The 25,491-nt window shown below is 46.4% G+C and overlaps 1 protein-coding gene across 10 annotated transcripts in view; it reads left to right on the top strand.

Moving 5' to 3' along the window:
• The window catches only part of ULK1 (unc-51 like autophagy activating kinase 1), an 83,237-nt gene that overhangs the window by 38,674 nt on the left and 19,072 nt on the right, over positions 1–25,491 (top strand). For 7 of the 10 annotated variants that reach the window (XM_074605876.1, XM_074605875.1, XM_074605878.1 and 4 more), the window contains 7 exons: positions 2,795–2,877; positions 7,536–7,586; positions 14,672–14,760; positions 16,838–17,003; positions 18,246–18,306; positions 18,614–18,703; positions 22,980–23,105. In XM_074605876.1, the coding sequence (XP_074461977.1) occupies positions 2,795–2,877; positions 7,536–7,586; positions 14,672–14,760; positions 16,838–17,003; positions 18,246–18,306; positions 18,614–18,703; positions 22,980–23,105 (666 nt within the window). The remainder of the gene's footprint in view (positions 1–2,794; positions 2,878–7,535; positions 7,587–14,671; positions 14,761–16,837; positions 17,004–18,245; positions 18,307–18,613; positions 18,704–22,979; positions 23,106–25,491) is intronic. The other 3 variants (XM_074605874.1, XM_074605871.1, XM_074605868.1) reach the window with 1 other exon arrangement.

The raw sequence follows: 25,491 nt of genomic DNA, 5'->3' as shown, positions 1-25,491 counted from the left end.
GAGAGAAATTAATCCCTACAATTAATAAGCTTCCTTGTGTTGATCACGCTGCTCTGCTGCTGCTTTGGCTTGTGGTGTGTGCAGTAGGAGGCAGGCGAGGGGAGAAACGAAACTCGGCTGTAAGAGGAGAGCGTGTCTTTTCTTGTAGGGATTAGCCCTTCTCCTTTGTTGGGAGTCCTTGGTACACACTCTGCATTTACCATTTTCACTCATCTCTGCTTTTAAACTACCAGATTCCTCCAAAATTTAGATCCAAGCCCATTGGTTTTTTTTCACTGTAGAAGTCTGATCCGAAGCAGCCTTTGTGTAAATGCCGGCTCCCTGCTTTCCAAAGTCGGTTTGTCTCTTTAACGTGAGCCGAAATCTGTGCTATTTCCTGAGTAAACATGAATAAACTGCCTCCGCCAGCCCTGCCAACGCAGGATGAAAGACAAAACCGCTCCAGAGACCTCCTCCTCAGACTGCGGCAGTGCCAGGATTTGGTTTCATTCTCCTTGGGGCTCGGCAGGCTGGCACCCACCTCCCAGGCATCGCCACGGAAAGTGCTGTGTTTTGGCTTGGGAATGGGGTGGGGAAGAAAATCTCCTGCAGTGCTCCCCAGCGGTCTCTGCCTGCCGGGCTGCTGCTCTTGCTGGCAGGTGAAATGCCATTCTGAGGTGGGGAGCCCATGTCAGCAGGAGCAAGCCCAAAGGCCTCATGATTTTAATAGCGCTGATCTAAACAACTAACATTTCACTGTGCAGATTTGCATCGCAAAGTATATTCTAGATCACGGGGGGAAGGAGGCAGTTCTGTTGCTTATATTTAAAAAGATGGCCTTGGAAAATAATACTGTAGTGTAGCAAAGCTCGATGTTTTAGACGTGAGAGATAAGAGGAGGCAAACAGGCTGTTAATCTGCACCGTCTTCAGTCTGTGTTGTGACATCTGAAGTCTACTACTTGACCTTCCTGTTTCTTGGCTTTAAAACCGTATGAAAGCTAAAGTCATTGCTGGGAAATGGACTCATTTTGGATGAGAGCTTTACGTGTCATGGATAAATAAATTATGACGATAACACTGGAGGACTGCAGGTCTCCAGCACTAATGTATTTTTCAGGAGACTCTGCTAGCAGTGGTATCTTGGGTTATTCCATTACGCAGTGTACTTTGAAGGCCCACCTTTTTCGAGGAGAGGGTGTTTTTTCTTGGCTCAAACTGAGTCTCGGTTTAACTGCATCCCTTCTGGAGTCCTGGTGGCCTCTTCCTTTGTCGGCCCAGGAAGGCGCACGAAACCGTTCTAGTGTCAGGGATAGAAAAGCAACTCCTCCAGTACAAACAAGGATGAGGGATGCTTGCCATCATTCTCTGTTCTAGGAATTGCTGGGCTCAGATTCCTGCACCAGCAAGGCCTAGGGCTTCACTGGAAAATAACCGGGGTAGAACTGAAACCTATAAATACACACCTTGCCTCATATCTCTAGTTTCACTGAACAAGAGTCTGTTAGTGCTAGCTAGGACCTCTTTTTTTTTTTTTTTTTTTTCCCCCCAGTACTTTTGTGTCCCAGCTTCTTTTTTTTTTTTTTTTTTTTTTTTTTTACCCTGTCTGTGTCAGGGGTGGAGGTGCTGGAAATGGTGCAGGAAGGATTGTTTCTCCCAGCATCAGTGGGGCTTGGCTGCAGGGCGGTGAGTGATGCCAGCCCAGCCAGTGGAGCCCTGCCCGAGCGAGCCATGTGCTGCCGAGCAGGCTCGGGCTCCGTGCAGTTAAATCTCTGTGCTGAGCACACATGCCATTACCTCGGCTGACCTGAGCATGGGGAGAGCCTGGCACAACGTGGGGACCATGCTGGCCACAGCTGTGACAAACTGAGAGTCAAGACTGAAAGGAGCTGGAGCCACCTACACTTAGTTTGGAGAGCTGTGCTCTGGCTGTGGGCAGGGCCCGGCTGCAGTGGCCCCGAACAGGGCTTCTGGGTACGGAGGAAAGTCAGCCGAGCTGAATCCACTTATGCAATAGCTGAACTCTGCTTTCCCTGCCTTAATCCATTCATTTATTCCCTGCCTCTCGCGATCTGCGGGGCTTGTGAGGAGCTGCCCTGGCCTCTCCCCCATCTGCCCGTGGGGTGAGGGAGAGCGCAGTGATTTACTACCTCTTTTGTGCTGCAGTGGCCGTTGAAAAGAGTATGTTCTTCCTAGCTATACTGGAAAAGTGGGGTAACGGCTACACTAATTTTAGCTTGCTTGGGTGGCAGTTGCTCACATCTTAGTTGCCTTCAATTAATAAATGCTGTATATCAAGGAAGCAAACAGACAAAGGTCACTTGCTAGTCTTAAACAAGCTGCATTGAAAAAGAAATGCCTTAATATAATGGTAGTAACTGGTGGTGCACTTCACCACCAATGTCTTAATTGGAAGCTTCCCCTTGGTAACTGCTTCATTTTAATGACCTCCTTATTCCCAGTAGAGCAAGTAGAAGAGATTTTATTTATCATGCGCAAAATATTGCATGTTGAATGGACTTAGCTGGGGACCAGAGGGATGACATTAGGACCACTGTGGAAGGAAAGGATCTGCAGGTTCTCAGGGGAGAGGCCACTAAAGCTAGATTAGCTGTCGCCTTAACAATGACAATGGGGTGCAAAAGCTAAATAGAGATGCAAATAGAGATGCTCCCGTTCAGCCCCTCTCCAGCCTTATGTTCCTAGCCCAGCAGGCACAAAGTGAGTTTGCATTTACAGGTTGCCTTCCTGAATATGTAAAAGCAGTTTAAATAGACTGCAAGTCTCTCTTATTTTGCTTTTGTTTTCAATCCTAGCATCCCCAGGGAGACATCCAGCCACCTGAGACAGCTGCTGCTGGGCCTTTTGCAGCGTAATCATAAGGACCGCATGGACTTTGGTAAGACCTCCTTCCAGTTTTAGTTCTCCTGTCCGTCTGTGTCATCTCTTGTGCCATGGCATTGCACAAACCTCCATGCTTTTGGCTGGTGCTAGCAGAAGCATCCAAACACCTGGGTTTCACCTGTGCCTGGAGGATTGCATAGTCTTGGGGATTTTAGTATATGTGCTGATTCCCATACAGTTTTGTAAACCCAGAGATTTGTCACACCTTCAGCAAAGGTTTCTTACTTGCATTCGCTCTCCTGGCTTCTGCTTTTATAATCCCTCTGAACTTCTGTTGTGTGTTAAGCATGCTACCAGCTGAAACGTGTATCTTGTGCATCCAGGTTCTTTCTCTGTCATAGGTCCTTCCCAAAGCTGTAAGCTGCACCCATTTAATGAACAATTCAGTCAATCCCCACCTTTTCTCAGGGTCTGCAGTGATCCGAGCCAGGAGACCATTGCTGCTTGCAGACCCTTCACTCCTTCTCCAGGTTTCAGTGGAATTATGCCTTTGTTCTCACCAGGGCTCAAGCTGGCAGTCTCTTGGCTTTCCCTGTAGACCTACATCTCAGTCTCCTGACTTGGCTGGCATGAAGATTTCCTTTATTTTTTATTTTTTTTTTACGTCTTAATTCCTTCTAAATTGAGAACAGTCATTATGTGCCAGGCAGTTCTGGGTTTGGCAGCCTCTTCCAGATGTGTCTAGCTGAGCCAAAAGGTCTGAAGAACCTCTAATGAAGCTATGCCTTAGAGGAATGCAGGCAGAGATGGAACCTTTCCTAGAGCCCCTGAAAGGACTAGGTCACCTAAAGGCAACTCTGGTGTTTAGTCTACTCCCACCTTTCCCTTCCTCTTGGGCAAAGATAGGCTAGACCTGTCTCAAGTAAAAATCAGGATGCGAATGCTCTCTTTCACCAAGGAAGTTGGTCCTGGTGGTGTGTCTCCTCTGAGCGCAGGAGAGAACAGCAGGGAGCAGCTTTGCTTCCATGGGCCAGTGCTGCTGGTGGAAAGGGTAAGTTTGCCCCTCGGCCTCTGTGTCCGAGTAAAGCTTGGTGCTGGGCAAGCCTGTTCAAGTGGTTTTCCTGAAACAAAGGTCCAGGGCCAAAGCCCACGCATTCGTGTTAATATCATAGCAACTGATAGAGCTTTCTGCGTTTTGCATAGACATTGCCTTTTTGAGCTGAAAACAAAGTGTGCTGCTGTGCGTTTTCAGGATGTTGCTTTTTAGTCAGGCTTGGGGTAAAAGGGTTTAAGATTTGTGTCTTCGGGGGGTTGGTTTTCTGTTGGGTTTTTGTTGCTTATCTGCTTGGCTGGATTGTGTCCTGCTGGGTAGCATGTGCTAGTTGATGAAGAGAAATTGTTTTGCAGCCTCTGTTATTCTTTTGGATTAAAGATACTGGGAAAGCCTTTCGGGGGACAGCGTCACCTGGGTGAAGCAAGCATACGGATTAACTGGGGATGATCATAGTTATCCAGTGCTGAATGTAAAGGACTACTGGTTACTAGGGTGCAAAAGTGAGAAAACAAGCCTTTTGAAAAGGGAGTCGTTGAAGCCACTGACAGACTGGATAGAAACACCTCTCAGTATTCTTCCCCGCAGATCTTCTCTCTGGCCTGTGGATCTCTACCTCTTCTATCGTATTGCTGTGCATTTCAAAAGAAAAAGTCTTTGAGTTTCCTCTTTCCCTGCTGTCAGAAATTGAGTCTGGTAAACCTTTTTAGCCCCCCGTAAGCTCTTTTTGTGCCTTTTGGGAGTAGACTGCAGGAGTCAGTTTTTAACACTGGGAAATCTGAGATAATATACTTTGATTTCACTCAGGACAACGGTTACAGCACATCTTGCTGCACTGAGATTTTTGCCTGCTCTTAATCACACGTGGGATCCTTTTCCCTACAAATTGGCACATCCTCCTAAGATGTAATTGTTATTCAGGAAGGGTTTGTGAATCTATTCTATACAGAAGCCTGTATTTGAGATGTTCCTTGTGCTTTATAGAAGGCAGATCTCAATGGTTTTCTGACATCCCATGTTGTATTATAGTATCTCCTGTTGGTTGAGAGGAAAGCAAGCACCAGGGGCATGATTTGTTTAGACCAGTACACTGCTTCAGCATCCAGCTGCATTCTTGGTCTCAGCCACCTCTGCCTCCTCTCCTCCTCTGCATCGTTACAAATCTGCTGAAGCACCTGAGCTTCCTCCCTGCTTGTGACACAACAGTTTATCTCTTCCCTGCTGTCTGCTGGTGCAGGTCTTCAGCTCCTCTGTGTTCCTGAGGGCTTGGAAACGCTCTGACCTACACCAGCTGAATGGACCCTTCTTCCTTTCCTTAAGAGTGTCAGCTCAGTAGACCTCCAGATGATGCCCCTTGCCAAAATAGTAGCAATACTTAAATGAGAGCACTTCCCTATGCCCAACTATTGTCATCTTTTCAGCAGCTGTCTTCAGCCAGCTGTGCACAAACTGCTAATGTCCCACAGCTCCAGATCCTGTCTGAAGCAGATCTCCCCCTTCTCTTAGATGGCTCCTGGTAGGCAGGTGCTTTGTCTTGCTACTGGCAAACTAACTGTAAGCTGCTCTCTTCACCTACGCTATTTATAAAAGGTCTGCTTTGCCTGATGGTTCCTTCATTCACTGTTCCTTTACCCTCCTGCGCTCTGTAAGGTGAAGATTTGTGCCTGCTGCTGGGTCAGGGATGATTCCTGAGCCACCGGCCCCAGAGGAGCTGGGTGTCCTGCTGCTCCTTGTTCCCTGAGGCCCTCCGGAGTCTACCCAGACATGCGCGCAGTGCCCTCCACGGAGCTCGCCCAGGGTTTAGTCGATTCATGCAACAGCAACACATAAGCTTGAAACCTCCTTTACTTGCTGTGTGTCTCGATTGCTCTTCTACCAGGAACTGATGGTCTTTGCAATCTCAAGATTATCTGAAGGAAAGCCAGGAGGGTTTCAAGTTGCTGGTCTCCTGCTGATGATTACAAGCAGGGTTGTTAAATTTTGCTTTGCAAGCGCAACTAATAATCAGTTTGGAGGGGGGAGGGGGAAAAATGAAAGAAATCATCATTTCCACCCCCTCAGTTGAATCAGCTCAGCTGAGGGATGATAACCTCTAGAGGAGCAGGCTGAAGAAGCAGCAGGAAAACCCAGCAGCTGAGCGGCTCATGGCAGGATAGAGATGTTCTCCATCCACAGCAGATCTACTCTGTGAGATTCCAGCTTTCCCTGCAAGACATTTCCATCACTTCATCAAACTTCTCACTTGTGCTGAGCTCCAGACCAGTGTGCTCTGGCTGCAGGACCCTGGCCTGGCAGTGGCAAGGAGGAGCTGAGGAGAGAGGGGTTGTTTAAGTTTAAAAAGCAGACAAATAAAAAACCCAGTTGCTACTTTCTGGAACAAAGAGGAGCTGTTTATTGAAAGCAGAAATTTGTAAACCTTGGGTGTTGCAACAGGAAATCCATGCTGGGAAAACAAGTTGAACTGCCTACAGTTAACCAAATAATCAGTGTTGATCCATGACTAATGCTCCTGAAAGGCTGCGTTCCCGATTGTGACAGGAGATGGCTCAGCACAGAGCTGCAGTTGATCAGAAAGGGAGGAGTCAGGAGGGGTGGCTGCTTGTGAGGACAGGAAAACATGCAGAGGGTCTCTGGCAAGCCAGGACAGAAGCTTTTCTTGGCCTGGATCTGTAGAATATCCTCCTGTAATGAGTGAAGGAAGCAGTTGTGTCTGGTGTGAAAGGGAGGGAGTTCTGGGCTGTTGTTCTGTGGTGGCCTTTTAGAAAATGCATTTCTGCCTTCAGTGCACAATGGGTTTGTGTCTGTGTGTGACAGAGGATCGCCCAGCAGAAGTGGTTTTGTCCGTCATTCCTCTTCTGTAGAATGAGCCTGAATCCCTACAATTAGGGTAACTTGCCATCCTGATCAGCCAGGGACTTTGTCTTTTAGTGCTACTTTACGCCCTAGGATTTCTCTCTTCTTGCTGATAGGAGCTTTTGAAGCGCATGCACGGACATGGCTGTGGCAGGTCTCAACATCATCACACTATCTGGCCCTCAATAACTGATTCCCATTCCTACGAGTGTAAGAGCGGTTGCAAGACAGAGAAGCATTAACAATTAATTTAGTGTATTCTCCCCAGCAGCCCAGGGTTGTAGCTTGCAGCAAAACCTTTCTAAGTCCTTTAATGCCCTGTGGGGAAGGAAAATCCGTTAGTACTGATGGTGAGTCCCAAGGTACAAACCCTCATGTCCTTTGGCCATGCTTTTCGCAAAGATTCTTTCTTTCTTTTTTTAACCCCTCCCTTTCTTCATTCATGTAACTGCCCCAGCTGATATCCCTTCTCTGCGCCCTGCCCCGTCCCCCCCGCAGCGCTGATTTTGCAGAGATGGCTGGTAGCAGAGGAGCCAGGGTTGGTTTTTTTTCCATATTTACATAGCAATTCCTGGATCCAAATAATTTCCCATCCTTTTTTTTTCTGAGTAGGTCCTGCATCCAGTCCCTAGTCTGCATTCTTGACCACTGCTATATGTGACTGCAGTCAGTCAATTTCCATGGCTCACTGGATTGCATGGAAAAATCACTGTAAAATACTGTAACTTGCTGTGCTTTAACTGCTTTGTAAGCTTCTTACAGTCATTTCCTTTCACTGAGTCATTGTTTTTGACATTATTTTTTTTCAGATGAATTTTTCCATCACCCGTTCTTGGATGCAAGTGCCTCTATGAAAAAATGTAAGTGTTGCGTTTTTGATTACAACTCTTTTTGAACCATGACGTGACTTCCTTTGCTGCTAGTTCAAAAGGAAAGAAAAAGTCTGCTTTATGTTTTCTTAGTTATTTAGGCAGGGATTCAGTGTTTGTTCCTGTGTCGTGTCCAGATTTTGCAATCAAAATGTATTTAATTTTGCTGAGCTATCTTCAAAGGGATGACTAGGGGGCTATTTAGAAACCTAAAGTAGAAGTAAAGGTAGCTCTGAAATTTATTCAGCTGCTTTGTATGAAGTGCTTGGCCAGTTGGGATGCTTGTAGCGAAACAGGATTATGCAGCATGATCTTGCTTTTCATCCACATCTGTGGGGCAATTCTGAGCAGGGGAAACTGCCGCACTTGTCCCTGCTTGCCATGTGGTACCTTAGGTTGTCTGTGCCAAATGGCAGGCTCTGGTTACCAAATCTTGTTTCAGTATTTACCTCCAAATTCTTGATAAATCTTGTTTTAGAAGGTTAAATTGGGGTGCTCTATGAGAACTGGCCAAAACAAAGACAGATTCCCATTGAAAGTTCTTTCTTTCCTCTTTTGATTCAAAACTTCTGAAAATTTCCAGCTACATGCTCTATGGTTCAGAGGTTTGTTTTCAGTGGAAAACAATTCAGAATTGTTTCTAGTGTATGGGATACAATAGTCCTTTAGCCAAGAGACTTGGCTGAGTGGAATTGTGTATGGTTGTCTTCTGGAAGGATCCTCCTGGGCCTTTAATCTCCCGAGGAAATGACAGAGCCAAAAATTTTCATCAGTGACTGATTTGGGGCGCCCAATGCAGCAGCTGGAAGTTTTGGAGGAAGCATGTCGAATGCTTTCTGAACATGGAGAAGTGCCGTGGGTGGACGCCCCTTGTCTGATGTCCATGTCACTCCTGACAGTCTCTTGCTTTCCTGGTTCCAGAGCAGGACTTCTCAGTTGTTCCTGATACAGATTTTAACTGTGTACTTAGGTGACCGTCCCGCGGGCAAGAAAAGACGCTTCTGGTTTAGGGGAGCGTGCAAGCCAGCCAGGCCCCTCTCTCCATCTGCGCCAGCAAGATGTGGGGCAAGTCCTGTAGAACAGGACTGCTCAGCAGGCAGGGAAGGACTCTGCCTGCGTAGGACTGCTCCTAAGCCAGCTCAGCTCTCAGCACCTGCTGTGCCACTGCCATGTGGGAAAAGCCCTTCAAAGTCTGATCCCCCTGTGGGCAGAGGAGGACTCTCTTGGGATGTTCTTGCATGCCCACCAGCTCATCTCTTACCTCCGGCAGTTCCGTTGCTTTGTTGGCCAGGGGAACAGAAAACCCCCTGCAAACAGGAGAGGGTTCTCCTGGCTTGGCCTCAGTTTCCAAATTCTGCACATCGGCTGCGCAGAAACTGGAGGCACCATTATGAGCAGGGGGCTGTAGCTCAGCCTTTGCCCCCAGCTGCACCAAAGTTAATGGTGTGGGGTCAAGGCTCAGTAAAAAAAGCACCTTTACAGGCAGGTAAAGACTATACAAACTTCAGACCTCTCTGCTGCCCTGCTGGTCCACGCCTCCAGGCACATGTCCTGGAGTCCTCTCCAGGCAGGAGAGACCACTACTGGTTTTGAAAAGATGAGGGGAGACATATCTCCCCATTGCTGGAGGTCTTCAAGTTGTGCATAGAAATCTGCTAGTGGAGAAGGTGGTTCTTATAGCCTGCTGTGGAGATCTCTGCCACTGCCAGATGGCAATGATAGATGAAGGGATCTGGGAAGCGTGGTGAAGAGCCTGGATGAGGAAGGCTCCATGTGGGAATGGTAGTCCTTTTGATTTCTGAATAGGTGAGAGAAGAGCCAGTGTGTCAGCAAAGGTCTGAGTTACGGTGGTCTCAGTAAGAAGAACTCGCCTGAGATGTGTGGAATGCTGCTTAACATGGTGACATGCTTAACGTTTGCACAGTTTTAGCGGAAATAGATGACTTAACAAGGTTGCAGTTGATCGGGGCTGGCTCCCCTGGTTTCACATGCAGAACTAAGATGAGTCCAGAAGTTTATTATACTACTTCATCTCAACATGGGGTTCAGCATCATGATTGTAGGAAGTATCAAAGAGGAGAAGAAATACGGCTGCATCTGAATCATGGTGGTCATGCTCAGACTGAATTAGAGTCCTCAGGTCTGCAGTGAAGTGAGGGGAGGAACAGTGTGCCCTCATGTTTTTGTTCTCCTTGGGGGCTGATAATTGGGCTACCACTGATTTTGGTGGAAAGCAGGACTAAGTCATTTACATTTGAGTGTGCGAGTTTCTTTTAGGAGAGTTTGTTGGATGATCTGTACCAGCATCTGTGTTTTGGGGTAGTAGCTCTTGCGTGATGAACACGCTGAGACCTCAGCAAAGCTCAGCGGCCACTGTGCAGCCTTTGCCTAAGGGACCTTCCATTCAGAGGCACCTGCACTGCAGATGCAGGTGACCCTGCATCCATTTAGGTCCCAAACTGATTTTAAGGTGTGATGCTTCCTTTCCATTTGAGAACATTTTGCAGTCTGGGCAGAGCGTGGTGGTCTCTGTACCCCTGCAGGCAGATCTGCCCTCGCGTGGGAAGGGCAGAACGGGAGAGCTGCCACCAGTGCACGTCGCCCGGGCTCCTCAGCCCTGGCAAGGCTGGGCCGGAGCTGCTCACACAATGATTACAGATAAAGTGAGAGCTGTCAGCTGTTCATTCTGTGTGCATATGTGTTAGTACACCATCTCATGGTATTGGAAAGGATTTTTTTAATATGATGTTATTTTGGAATGCCAGGAATTTGGGGAATCCTCAAATGTGGATAATTCCCTAAGTGGATAATTTAGAAGTTGCTGAGGCAGATGGTCCCCCTCGTTTAAATAAATCTGCATGTTTTTTCAAGACACTTCAGCAAAATCAACATTTCTGTCAAAAATGTTTAAATACAACATTTCTGACAAGCTCATCCTCTCCAGTGTGGTTTCGAGGGATGGTTGTTCTCACGTCCCTCCTCCCATCTCCCTTCGGACCGAGCCTGCTGCTATTGGGGGGGTACCGCAGAGGCTGCAGCCTCGAGAGCGGGTTCAGGGCCTTGGGCTTTCTTAACTAAAACATGTACTTTCTTTTTTTTGTTTGTTTATTTATGCTTTATTTTATATTGTGGATTTTGTACCTGTGACTAAGCACGTACTTTAGATATGTAAAAAAAGAATATTTATTAATAAAGTCTTTAAAATACTGTGTCTAGTCAGAATGTCGTCTGTCTGTAGCCAGGTCTGATCAGCATATGGTATGGGGCGGTGTGTTACAGTAATAATGCATGAGAAGGCATAATTAGACGCTTGTGCAAGTCTCCTCTCAGTAAACACATTGTAATTGGTACCCGTGCTCCAACCGTGTTTTGGAGGTTTTCTTGCTCCTGCCTCTAATGAACTGTAAGCTGGTACCTCCTTTACTCTTGAGTTCAGAGAGCACGGAACGTGAGTGGTTATGGTTCAGAAGCGTGGAACATCTGTCAGGCTTAACTTGAATTTTACCATCTTTGTAATCTTACTGTACATAAAATACTCTGGTAAAAACTAGCTAAAAATCACTATGACCTCTGCATATAGAAGATCTTAATGGTGCGAATTTTTTAACTCTAAAAAACGACTGATTCTTTAGGCACGTCCTTTCAGTTTTTGCACTCAAACAATTGCCTTGTCAGACATGGCAATTAAGTAACTTCTTGATGACTGGTTTTAATTGAATCCAGATAATCACAAAAATGCATCTCTCCAGTGTGCGTAGAAGATTCCAAATAAAGCTTTTATATAAAGCTTGAGGCTGGGGTATTTTTAGTACAACCGAGCCCCTGGTAGGATGATTTGTCAGAAGTGATTTTTGCAGGTGTAGGATCCAGCGTCAGGACCACAGCTGGAGCACGGGCTTGCCTTTATGGCTCCCAGCTCTCCCATTTTGAAACCAGTTGGCATTGGTTACACAATGTACAGGATGGCTGTTCTGCTGCTGGAACAAGTTGGAGGGGACAATTATGAAAACAGACTTATTTACATTACAATTACAATCCAGCAATTTCTGGATTTGGGTGGGGGCCTACAATCCATGTTAACATTCCCCGCATTCAGACTTGAGCTGAAAACACGATGAGCCAAGTGTTTGCACCCTTTTTAATTTTAAACTGGGAGTGCCTGGGTGTGGGGAGGAGATGGAAGCGAGCGTCTTGCTTTCAAGCTGTCCTACGTGGCTGACGCTAAAAAATGCACCAACAGGGATGTGGTGGTCAGAGAGGGTTTGTCAGAGCCAAACCTCATGGTTCTACATGCATGAAAGTCTGTTTTTAGTGTCAGGACTCTTTGAGTTGGGCCTCACAGCACTACAGTGTGAATTTTGGGAATCTGCAGGGTTTTAAATTAGAACATGATTAATAGAGGCTGTATCTAACGGTGTGCTTCATGCAGATAGAGTTTTAACGTGAGTTTCAGATGACAGTGGCAAAGTCTGCTTGCTCATCTTCCTTCCTAGGTTAATAGAAAGCTGTTCAAAGCAAATAGACAAAAATAGAAAAAGTCTCAATTCCAGCCAGGTTTAAATCAATAATAAACACAGAACCAAAATAGAGTGGAGGGGACCTTGAGAAAGAACTGAAATGACTCTAACAAAAATACTAATTCCAGTAAAAATGAACAGTGAGGCAAGTCTTGCAGCAGGCGTGTTCAGAAATCAATTACCTTTTCTTAAAAGCACTTTTCCATAATAGGAAGGTCCGTCTGCCCAAGGGTGAATTGTTCTGTAACAGTTGACAGGATAAGAATGGGGAGGTTTTTCCCCCCCTCTCAAATTTCCGGTATGAAATATCCAGGGAAGGTGGTAGGGATGGCTCAGAAGCCGTGTGGTGTAGGTAGGACAGAGCTCTCCGGTTGACAGGCGAGTTCTCCGACCGCTGTGTATGTTCCAGAGTGCGGGGAGCGGGAACCAGCACTGCTGGAAGAGCTCCCGGGGTGCGGGCGGTTGAGCGCTCTGTGCCCTGACCCACCTCCCAGAACACCCGTCTTCGGGGCACCGCGGTCCCTGTTCCTTTCCCAGAGAGGGGGCAGTGCCTTTTAACAGCACCGTCCACCGAGGGCACAAAATCAAGTGTAGAGGCTAGAAAGTAGCCTCTTGCAAAGCTTTGGAAAGATTTATTTCATTATGGACCTAACCCTGCAAATGTTGGCGGAGTGACTGCTGCCAGCATGGCCCAGCACCGGAGGGGAAGGCACCGGCATGTGCCACCGCGCCGTCCCCACGCAGCCGTCCCCTGTGGCTGCCCATTGCATGAGCCCCGGGACCCTGCTGCACCGATCGGCATTTGCAGTGTAACTTCACCTCTCCAGAAAAACATGCAGGTTTTGTTAATATTAGCAAAGGGTGGAGGGAGAGCACTGTGACCCTGGTTAAACTGTTACAGTGCTTGATTACTTATGTTGAAATATATATTTTAATGCTACACTTGCTTTGGCTTCATTTTGTTGGATCTTGTTACTTCTCTGTCAGACTGAGGAATTCAGCATCTAGGTGATTGTTCGCTGTGCAAGGAGACACTGGTCCAGTCATCCTTTAACCTTCTTTGATAGGCTGCATGGACAGGCTTCTTAAAGCCTTTTATTAAAGGGCACATTTTCCCATTCTTTTATCATTAGAGCACTGTTTCAACAGTTAATTGCAGAGAGATGTACTTTTATTTTTCTAGGCAGTTGAATAGAGTAAGTGCTTTGTAGTGTCTGATGTGATTAATGACAGAGGTAGTTTTACTTCAAGCATAAGCATTCTTCTTCTAGGTGTTATGAACCTTCCTTGCACTAAGTATGGAGTCAGTAGCACAGATCCTGTAAAGGTAGAAATCTGATACCAAGGTGCTAATTCTCTGCCAGCACAATGATGGAGAAGCAAAGTGTTCCTCTCCTCACTTTAGTATCATCTCTGTCATAAGTCATTCAAATACCAAAATGGTTGCAGGGTAAAATCTGACTGCAAGCTGCCTTGAAGTGGGGGTGTTGGGACTCCCCTGCACCTTCTGCACTCTTCAGCCTTGTGCGGGTGGACTGGGGCGTTTGAACCACTAAATACTTCAAAGTCCTTTGAAGAGCCAGTGTTACCTTTGACTTGTCTCCCTCCTCGACTGAGCTAAGCTCTCCAAAGTTATTTACTGAACCTCACTTGCATTAAGTTGTTGGAGTTAAATATTCTTTTCTCCTGTGGTGCCTTAATCATCTTTTCTGCCTGAAGGTCAATGCTAACTAGTCCTTTCAGCGTGAGCTTTGTGCCTCTGTGGGAGTTACAAAAGCCAGTTCAACAATGAAATGAATAAAATGGGCAGTTCTGTTATTGAACAATAAAGCATAAAAGGAAGGGATGCGAGAATAGCCTGTGCTGTGGAACAATTTCTGTTCAAAGAGATTAAATAAGCAAAGCCTCTTTAACTTGCAGAAGTGACCGAGGGAGAACATGCTGAGTTATAGGAAGCAATGAACTATTTCCTTGTGGAGTGTTTCACACCATGGGATTTTATTTTTTTTTTAATAGCATGTGGCCTGGGATGCCCAAGTGAGTGTTTGGGCAGCAAGCGCATAGGGCTTGAGTAGGCATGGGCACAGACCTCCCAGCAGTTGATGTAAGCGTGCTAAACCACAAGGTCTGATGAAGAAGAAACTGTTAGGGTATGATCTAGCTTCTCACCTCTGCCTCTGATATGAGTAACTTGGACCACTTCTCTGTTTATCCTTCCCTTCACTTGCAAAGATGCTTTGGAGGCTCTTTAGGGCAGACGCCATCTTGCTACCTGTGTAGGTCAGCTGTCGGGTGGACATCTGGCATCAAGCAGATGTTCTGAGGCCTTCCGCCTCATGAGTTACAACTGTGAAATAGCACGCGGAGGAATGGATGGATGGATGTGAATCACATAACTGAACAGAATGCTAATTTTTCATTTGTTCTTCTTTAATTGGTCACATCTGATACACAATGGTACATGAGATAAACCTGATGGGAAAAGGTTAGGAAGACTTTTTATTATTGGTTGATCTCAGTTTGACAACTTCTTTTGTTTTTCCCTTTTGCTGTTTTTAGCTGCTTCCGTGCCAATGCCTTCGTATCCCAGTTCAGGCTCTGGTAGTTCCTCCAGCAGCTCTTCTACTTCCCACCTGGCATCACCTCCCGTAAGTACAGCTCAGAGGATGCACTGCTTGTGCCAATGGTCTCCCTGCTTTCTGCTTTGAAACAAGGTCTCTGCTTTTGCTGTCTTCTGGTGCAAGTCACTGAGTGCCTTAGTTCTGTCTGGGTTTGGTTCAGTGTCTTCTGCAGTTCGTTTAGAGTTTGGATCTTGAAGGTCGTCTTTCTCTTCACAAGAAATATTTCAGGTTGCTTATTATACGCAAAGCCTTTGTGAAAGAAGTTGCTATTAATGACACAGCTCATCTTGACAGAGATGGAAAGCTCCTTGGAATGAAAAAACGGTGGCTAATTCAGGGGACAGCACTGCTTACTTGGCTGTATGTTCTGTTTTCAAGCACAGTCTCTGCAGTTTGACAGCGTATCCGCTCTCCTTTGTGAGGTGACCCCCCCCCACTTTCTCACCAGCCTTCCCAGGCACTACAGAGGGACGTTCAGCAAAGCTGTCTGCTCAGACCAGACCTGCCACAGTCTGGTGGTCTTGTGAGAGATGATTTGAACTGACGGTTTTTCTCTCTGGTTACCTGCAATGATGAAAACTTTTCTGGAGGGCAGCATATTAACTGACCAGTGAAGTGACATTCCTCCAGCTGACTGAACTTGAAGCTTTTTTCGGAGGCTCTTGGTGTGAAAGCTGCCTTTTGACTTTGAACTCAGGAATGCTGGTGGTGTGATGGGTAGGGGAAGGGAGAAGGATTGAAATTTTTTCCTCCATGGCATTACTGCTTTTTTTGCTTTGTTCTCTGAGCTTGCCTGGGCCAAGGTGTCTCAACCTGGTGTGGGAAAAGCTGAGAGGCACTATCAGAAGTTGATGTAGGTGCTCATAACGTGGGCTGTACAGAGAGGAGAGGTTTGCTCTCCTCTGAATGTCGCATAACTGAATCCCTGAGAGCTGCTTCTCCCCTGCAGCCCCAAGTAGAGGGTTGTTGGCTGAAGCGCTCCTGACCATGGGACTCCAGGAACGGGTAGATGGTGTGCAAAGCAGACTCTGTCCCCTGAAATTTCCTGGTTTGGGAAACCAGGCCTGACTGACTGCCAGACCGGGAGCAGGTCCTGTGTCCCAGTTGTACTGCACTGGTCCCATTCTGCATTTGTAGTTTTGCTGATGGAGGTGTGCTGGCTCAGCATGTGAAAAATACCACGTCTGCAGGACAGAGCAGGTTGCGTGGAAAAGAGACAACTTTGACAGCTGGAAAATTCCTTCTGCTGTACTGCATGTAGAGGGAGTCCCCATTGGTACAGCAGGAGGGTCTTCGGAGGGTGAGCAAGGTCTTAAGAGGGCCCAAGTGAAAGCTGATTGAAGTCTTTCTCAGCCTAAAAATGCGTTAGGATAAAGATTGTGATCTGCTCCGTGGGCAGTTCAGCTGTCTTAAGGCTTTCTTAAACCAGCCGGCCTCCTCCATCTGTCTGCAAAACATGAGGGTTGTGGGGCTATTCATCATTTGGCTGAAGGAAGCAGAAAAATGGGACTTTTTAGGGTCTGTTGTGCCTCTGATGGCTGTGAGGTGTTCATCTGTTGAATGCTTAGCCTCCTTCAAGCCTTTCTTTAACTCCTTATCAGCACTACAGCAAAACAGGGTTGTCCTGAAAGTGCAGGGACACTTACGTACATGTTTCTGAATGCTGCGTACCGCAAAAGTGCGAGTAGAGACAAGATTGTTAATGTTTAAGAACAAAACAAAAAATCGTAACCCAAAGGAACAACCAAAGCTATCTCTGAAAGTTCCTTTCTGTTTCACAGCCATACTAAATTGAGTTGGTAGAAAATATGTGGTTGATCCAGAAAGCCTTAGCGAGGGATGCAATACCTCGAGTGGATTTTTCTAATCTGGGGAGCATCCGACATGTTGGTAGTATGTTTTGTGTAACAGAAGATGCGCTGTTCTGACATGGACATAAAAGGCTGTTCCTTTTCAGTAAACTAAACAGCTGCTTCCAGCAAACTATCAGCCCTGGTTCATCAGCAAAACGCTGTTTGTAGCCTTGTACAGCTCAGTTTAAAGGACCGAGCAGAATGATGAAGTAGCTGTGCTGAAGCCAGTGTTTGTTTTCTTCCTGAATTAGCAGTCCCTTGGAGAGATGCAGCAGCAGCTGCAGGAGAAGGCACTGGCATCTCCGACCCAGGATTCCCCTGGCTTTCTACATGGATCGAAGGAGTCTGCCGGAAGCAGCAGTAAGAATTCGTCCTGTGACACAGATGACTTCGTTATGGTCCCAGCACAGTTCTCAAGTAAGCTGGTTTCTGGAAATGCAGATGTTCTAAGCAGAGGGGGATGTGGGTGTTAAGGATAGTTACTAGAAAGCTGAAAGAGCAATTAAACCTGTCTGGTGTGACTGAATAACAGGAATGGTCTTGTTCCCAAGCTGGAAGAGACCTCTATCTCAGTGTCTAGTTTCATAGGATGTTTTGTAATTACCCTCAAAGATAGGATTTGAGAGTAAAGATTATTTTGTGACTTCAATAAGAGATTGAACCTGGAAATCCAACTGGAAAAGAAGATAAGTAGGCTCAGAGGGAAATGCCTTCCTCTCACAGAAGCCATTCCCATGTCATCCTGTCTTCTGCTTCACTCAGCATCCCAGTCCAAGAGAGGCCTTCAGCTAGCAAGATGGATTTTATACTTGAAAAACATCTTGAATTTAATTTTAGCACCTCTGTGTGTTTTCACTTTGATAGGAATTGCTTGAAAATATATATGTACATAGAGATTAGGGCCCCAGTTCAGCCACATGCCTAAGAATGTCCATGCACAAGTACTTAATTAACCAGCAGAAGGATATTGTTCAACCTTGACCATGTGTCTGGTGCTTTACTGAGTTGGAACTTGGTAATAAATGCTGTGATTCCTCACAGTTGCACTACTTGTTTTGAAACAGGAATTTGGAGGGGTAGAACTGGAATTTGTGAAAGATCTCTGCTGTGCTACCCTTATGATAAGGAAGAGCTCAGTGTTGCTTTTATTTTTCCTGGGAACAGCGATGGGACCAGTATACACTTGTCTTGTGCTAGTCATGTTTCCAGTGTTGGGATGTTCTGGCAAAGGCACAAACTCCCCTGTGTTGTGTATCCAGCTGCCAGCTCATTTGCCTGCCCTGGATTTTTGCCACTTAAGACACGGATGTTTCGAAGCCCGACGTGCAACATGCACTGCTGTCTTTTTACACAGCAGCTAAGTGCTTGCACCAAGTGCGCATATACCTGTTGCCCCAAATGATTCTGTCAGGTTTTGGCCCCCTTCCAAAAGGGCTCCCGTTCAGCCTGAATTTTCTAGAACTTCAGGGTGTAAGGATTGGAAGCATCCACATCACCCTCAGCCCACGCGTGTTTGGCAAAATGCTGACTTCAGAAGCAACTCAGCAGGTCTTGGAGGAGCAGGAGATTCTACCCAAAAACTCAGTTGCTTGGAATACATACAGATTTTTAAGAAAATTATCTTGAATTAATCTCTTTCTGCACTTCCTTGTTCCTCAGGTGATTTAGCTGCTGAGGCTACAGGAGGGAAACCAATCCAAGACAGCCTGATGTACAGCGGGTAAGACCACCAAGGCAACTGAAAGAGTTTAGTCACTAGAGTGTACTGTGCATTAGGGACTTTGGGGTTCTGGTGGATGGGAGGGAAGATGTTGCTGAGTTACCTTCTGTTCCAGGCTTCTGACCATTTTTAGTTTGATCGTAAACATGTGGTACCTGAACACCAGAGTGCACGGGGGGCAGCATGACAGTCCCCAGGGCTCCTGCGACTGGGCTCGGCAGAGGGTGCTGGGCAGACACAGCTCTGTAGGGGGGAGCAGGGGTGATTCCCAGGCTCTAACAGCTGGGTTCTTTCTATCATTCCTTAGGAGTTCTCTGGTGACTTCAGCAGGCTTGGAAAGCCAGGGAAGGACACCATCTCCTTCACCACCGTACAGCAGTTCTCCTAGCCCATCCAGGTAAGGAAGACTGTTCAGTGGTGACTATGAACCATTCTTTAATTGAACACCCATTGGCTTCCAAGAGGGGATTTTACAGATGTTGGTGTGCTGGGCAAGATCCACATCACTTCTTTAATTAAAGGGTAACATGAAACACGCAGGAGAAACTCCCCAGTGTCAGGCACTGATCAGTCCCAACTACAGAGCCTGTCTCTCTCTCTTCTGGCCCTCAGGAGGGGCCAGGAGAGAATGCCGTAGAGCTGGAATTAACTCTGTTCCCTGGGGGGCCGAGGATTATTCTCAAGCAGAAAGCAAATGTGCTCCACTGGCATGTAGATGCTACTCGTTCCCTCTGTGCTCAGCCTGCAGAGGCAGTGAATATTTCAGCTTGAGACCCTTGCTTCTAAATTCGTGCAGTGAATTAGAGCACAACACTTCAGCCACGGCTGAAACTACTATGGGCTTGAATTACTGGGCAAGGGATAGGACGGCAAATGTGGAGGAGTGCTGCTCATCTCTCCTTGCTGTTGAAGGGCAGATCTGGGCAGACATAGTTGTTTGTAGTTTGCTTGAAGCTCCAAACAGCTCGTTGCACTATGTCTGTGTAGAGTAATGCTGCTACATGGGCCCTGTTTAGTAATGGCGGGTGCGGGAGTAGCAGTAACAAGTGCAAACAGGCGTGGTCATAGGTTTAGTTCCAACTAAACCAGTTGCTATAAAGTCAGCTTGGGCGCTCAGAAATGTCACAGGTGACAGCTGCCCACACACAACAGCATCAGCTGCCCAGCACCACCAGTGCCTCCAGACCCATTTATGTTCAGAAGACGTTAATGGTCTGTGGAAGGCAGTCCCATTGACTCTAGAGCTTGAAGCTTTAGGGTACGTGCTGAGCTTACAGGGAGCTGGCGGTGTTCTTCCCATCTCATTCTTGCCTACCGGGGAAGCCAGACAGCCTTCATCTCCTATTCTGTCAATATGGCACCTGGTGGGGGAGGGCAGTTGAAGGGGATTTCACAGTGGGAGATGGATGACCCTAAAATCTTTCTTAAGAAGAATAGGTAGTCCCAGGCTATGTGCTGAACACACTTGTCACATAAATGGAGCCCAGAAAATGACAAAACATAGCCTCAAAGCATACAAATGTGAAGGAGAAGAATATAGCTCAAAGCCTTGCTGACGTGATCAGATTAATTGGCAAGCACATACCACAGTGTGGAGTTTAGTTGCATGAGGCTTCTTGTGCCATTGCCAGCTGAGCTTCTTAACAGCTTATTCCTTAACTGATTCCTTTGCATTTCGGGGATCAGCCTTTGTTAAAGGATTTGGCCTTGTTTTTGGACAGCAGTGAATGGAAATTCATAGAATCATAGACCCATAGGGTTGGAAGGGACCTCTGGAGATCATCTAGTCCAACCCCCCTGCCAGAGCAGGGTCACCTTAGAGCAGGTCGCACAGGAACGCGTCCAGGAGGGTTTGGAATGTCTCCAGAGACGGAGACTCCACCACCTCTCTGGGCAGCTTGTTCCAGTGCTCTGCCACCCTCAAAGTAAAGAAGCTTCTCCTACAGAAGTTGACTACAAATGCTGCCTACTTTTCACTGTTCACCACCGTTTTCACCAAACTGGCCTCATCATATTCTATTGGATGGCAAATCAATGTCAGAGGCTATGTTCTAAACGTGTTTCTGCTCTCGCTGTCTTTCCTACACATTCCCAGCAGCTTCTGTGGAGCAGATGCCAAACCCTCTAGTGCTACTTCCTTCCCACTTTTCTATGTGCTTTGAAGAAATGCTGAAAAGTTGCTTCCTGCTGTGTCTGGGATGGGGAATAAGACATAAGTAATGAAAGATTGGAGCAGTCACTCCGAATCCAGAGGGTAAAGCATGATCTTTGATCTGTCCCCTGAGAGTGCTTTGAACTGATGCCACCCAGGTGTGCCCTTGCTGTTAACACGGGTTTCGGCGCCCTTCGCTGGAGACATCCTGAGGCCCGTTGGTTCAGTGCCGGCAGAGAGGACTCTTGATTTTTCTCTCCCTCTGTCTTTGCTCACTCCCAAGCAGCAGTTCTCCCTTTCATGTGTGGCTCTAGGCTAGCAAGCAGTGCTGGATGCGGTCCAACTAGGACAGAAAGCAAAGGCTATTTTAGAGTGGCCAGCAGTGGGGTTTCCTCAGGATGTCGTGGTACGCTCTAGAGCAGCTCTCCTTGCTCTTAACTAAGAAGGTAAGGACTAGGCAGAATTAAAATATGCTGACAGATGATATCTTTTTTTTTTTTAATTTTTAAAACACTTCCTTGTTGAAGATGCTTAGTAAGTCTAATGAAAGGTAATTCCTTGGATGTATCCCACAGCAATGGATTTAATACCATTTTCAAAGAGCTGTTAATTACTGCCAAGTAATTGAACTCCCTGTCCCAGCTTTATCTCCAGGTCTTTGCAAATTTACGGTCAATTGCAGTCTTTAAGGCTTGAGGCCAACTAGCAGGTTTAGTATATGTCACCTCATTTGGATGCTTTCTTTTTGCAACTTGTGGTTTGGGGAGAAACCTGGCTTCTGTAAGGGCTTGATATAACTCTTTGGGAGAGGGGGGATCCTTTCACCTGAGAACTTCTTTTCCTCCAAAGGATTTTGACTAGATGGAAAAGATAGCATTTGAAATGTATGTTGAAAGTCAGGATGTGTACAAAGCTTGATGTGAACTCTCATATTTCTTGGTTAAGGCTCTGTTTGCTTTATGTCTGTCTTGGCACCATGTCTTACACTGATGGAAGGCAGAGACACCAAAGCCTCACCTTTCTGCTGAGCAATCAGAAACCTTGAATACCTTTGTTTTATTTTATGTCAATGAAGAATCAAGGCTTCCATGCTACCTTGTGGAGACAAACATCAGATTAAGAGTCTGTTCTCCCAGTGGAAGAAACAAAAGCACACAAGAAAGAATATATAGAACTTGAAAAATTAGTAAACCTGTTGAGAGAGGAATGAAGAAATAGGAATCGCTTTTTGATCTTTCAGCCTTGATGAAAGATCTCTTCCAGTTATTTGTCTATCTTGTGATGGAGGAGCATCTTCATGTGCACAATGTGGAGATCTGCAGACCCATTTCTGCAGGTCAGCTTTGTTCAACACCATCACCATGAACTACAGGGCACTACTGACTTTCCCCAGAAAAGAAATTCTGGTAATGAACTGCCAGATAAGTCACAAACTCTTCCCTGTGCATGCATGTATGTTCTTGATGAATTAAATATCTCTTTTCATCATATGTAAAGCACTTCCACTCTGAGCATTAGACCCGAAGAAGTGATGCTTCCTGCTTCTCAGGGACAGACACAGGCGTGTGTCCTTGATTGGCAACAAGGAAAAGTGCAGAAGCCTTCGTTACCAATAAGATCTTTCTGTAATTGTGCAACATCCCTGCAATTGGTGTTGGCAGTTTTAAATAGCATTGTCATGGCAATTAATCCTAGAATTCTGGAGCCTTTGGGAAAAGACTTTAGGCGGCTACTTAGTTAAATGCGGTGTTTGCATGGTTTGTGTATAGTGTGGTGTATAGGCTAAGAGCAACAGGGGAAACTGTCACCCCGGGGAATAGGTGTCAGACATGAGCTGATTAACCTGCTTGGATGGAACTAGAAAGAAGTCTGAAGTGTGCAGAATGGGCCTGTGCCATTTTGTGTGTGTGATGTTCTAGCTGACCTTGATGAGTATAGAGATATCAGCTCCTGTCCCCCAGATTTATTCTCTCCTGAGTTGCCTTCACCCTGCAGTTAATTTGCAAATACTCAGATACACACCACAAGTTTGTATTCTCTTCGTGGCACACTGAGACTCTCATGGCGATGCCATTGCTGCAGCAGTGCCTCCTCGTGAATCGCAGGTAGCTCTTGGCAGCACAATCTTTGCTGGTGTCCTTTGTGAGCCACGAGTGTTTAGCCCCTGTTTGATGATGTGCTCGTTGGCTGTGGATCTGAGCTGCTGGAAACTAGGCCAGTTGTGGCCTGAAATAGCCGGGCTCCAATTTTCCTGGAGGGAGTGGTGTGCTTGGGTGTACGTTTTAACTTCAGTCTGTGGGTGGGGATCGTGCTGGAGGAAAGGTGCCTGTTTTCAGGAGATGTGTGGTGCCGCTTCCCTTTGATAGGACTTTGAACTGCCTCCCGGTGTAAACCCACAACCTGAGAGCAGCCGAGGGGACGCTCCCTGTGTACAGTTGCTTTACGAAGATAAAACCTCCAATTACCTGGCTGAAGGCCCACCCCTTACCAGAGCCTTTCTTTGTGTGTCTCCTTTCAACAGCCGGCCAGGTCAGTTTTCTAGCAGCAAGTACGGACACTCTGTGCCCATTCCGGTCCCAACACAAATCCATAACTACCGGCGGATCGAGCAGAACCTGCAGTCTCCCAATCAATACGCCTCTCCACGGTAAGTGCTGGGGCTGGGAGGAGGAGGTAACGGCAGTGCAGGGGCTCTTGTGTTACAGCTTGGGGGCTGTAAACCAAACTGCTTTACAGTTTGTCCTCTGTACCTCTAAAAATTTCCCTCTGTGATGGGCTCTCCCCCATGCTGTAGGGAGCCAATGTGGTGTGTGTTATGTGGTAACACAGTTTTGGGTTATTTTTGTAGCAGTTGAGATTTATTTGTTACCATGTACTGTAAATTTTGTCTGCATGTGTGTATGTGAGACAGCTCCCATCAACTTTCAGTGCAGGCTGAGCCCCTTCGAGTCTGACAGCTTTTCCCATGCCAGCTATGGGTTGGATGTCCAAGCAGAGAGAACCATCCATCTGGCAGATGCCTTTATAAAAGAAAAAAGTTGAGATAAACAACTAAAATAGATGGGGCTACAAAACTTACCCGACTTTACCTTAATTGGTTCCTGTAGGTAGTCACGCCATAGGTGATGTGTCTGACAGGCGTTGCGTATTAATGTAGTTATGCAGCCAGGACTGATTAAATCATGAGCAATTTATGCCTGTGAGGCAGAGCATGTTTTCTGAAAGTCGTCAGGAAGGTCCAGATGCCAGAAGGTCCTTCAGCCATACAGCTGACCTTCTGAGTTCAGTGGTAGTGCCTTGTACATCCAAGGCACACAGGGCTTCCATCTCTTCTCACATATAATTTCTGGTTCTTACAGGTTTGAAATCTGGGTTGACAGCGGCAGCCCAGGTCATAGACTGGTTGGAAGGAGACTCATACAGGATATTAAGGAGTCTGTACAGCAGGGGCATTCAAACAGAAGTGTCTGTGAGGTGTCGTGTCTTTTTTTGGATGAGTTGCTTTGGTATCTGGATTAGTTAAAGTTTAGATTTCAGAAGTAAGGTAATACCTATGTCAGCCTAAGTTTGGGCTTCAGCCAACCTAATTCAGCATAAGGCTTATTTGAAGTGGACCCAGAAGTAGAGACACGATATGTTGATATGAATCAGTGATCAGCAGAGAGGTGGTTTTGTGCCAGTGTTGCTTTAATACTATTTTATGTTAACTTCGTCGAGTGTGTGGCAGGTTTTGTGGTAAGCTCCTTCCTCTTTCCTACATGCTTTGTATATTTTACAGCAAAACTTGTGGACCCTGTTAGTGTTGGAACTCCCAAAAGAGTCCTAGTTATCCAGGTGACGTATAAAGTGAGAGCTCTGGAGAAGGGGCAGAGGAGGATGCACCCGGGCACGCTGTGCCGGCCCCAGCCCTGGTGATGGGCTGCTGCGTTCAGGTCCACAGCCTGCAGCTACCAGTCAGCGATCAGACTGTCAGGTCTTGTTCCTTTTAGTCACCACTGTGTAATGTTGAGATTAGCATCATCCCTGCAGAGGAACTCGAGGAATGGACACAATCAGGATGACTCACGGTCTGCTTTTAGCATCTTCTCAAAATTTCTGGCATCATGGGTTTTTTTGCCCCAGGAAGCCATATTTATCTCTCACCATCACTTCCTCTAATCAGCAAATTCAGTAGACGCCCTTCAGGAATGGAAGGAGAAAACATCAAGCATCTAGTATGTGATTCCACTTCTCCATCAGGTGTATCCAGTAGGCCATTACAGCCAGGTGCCTCATCATGTTTGCCAAGTCATTTAACTACAAACCTTGACGTACACTCTTGTTTCTGAAAAATCGACCGCTGTCATCTGACTGGCTGGTGTATGCCTGTGTAACGCAGCTTGTTTGTGGACAGATATGTTGCTTGCTGAGGTGGTAATTATGTGTGCATACTTTTGGCCACATCACCTGTCCTGCTCGTCTGCTTGCTTGCTTATCCCATGTCTCGTAGGGTGGCATCTGACATTCCACATCTTTCAGCAGCAGCAGTCAGCTGGTGTTTTTTTCTGCAAGTTCCTGATAGATAACATTCAGCCTTCTGGATGGCTTATATTCTGGAGAGTTAAAAACATGGGAGAGCAATACTTTCTGCCACTGAACATCTAGGTATCTTTTCACCTTGCCAGGTGTCCCTTCCCTTGTTGTATATTCATTTTGCCTCAGTGCCAATCACTTGATGAGCGCTAGGTCTCTGAATCTGGAGCAACCTGAAGAGAAGTAATATTTTTTTTTAGGTTAAAATTTTAAAGGATTTCCTCTTTTCCAAGGATGTGAATATAGCATGGATTCATTTGGCTGAGAAATGTAGTAACACAAAGGATCCAATTCTTATATCTCAACTGCTGAAATAATTTGTTTGTTTATTTATTTGTTTTCTGAAATGTGGTGCAAAGTAGTGGTGTTGAATAGGTGTACTGACACTTCCTCGGAATGACTTTGCCGTTCCTGGGTAATGTAGCTACCCCTGCTTGCACTACTGAGACCCCTATGCCTTT

Source organism: Larus michahellis, chromosome 13 (assembly GCF_964199755.1).
Source record: "Larus michahellis chromosome 13, bLarMic1.1, whole genome shotgun sequence".
NCBI lineage: Eukaryota > Metazoa > Chordata > Aves > Charadriiformes > Laridae > Larus > Larus michahellis.
This window is presented reverse-complemented; position numbering and strand designations above follow the sequence as displayed.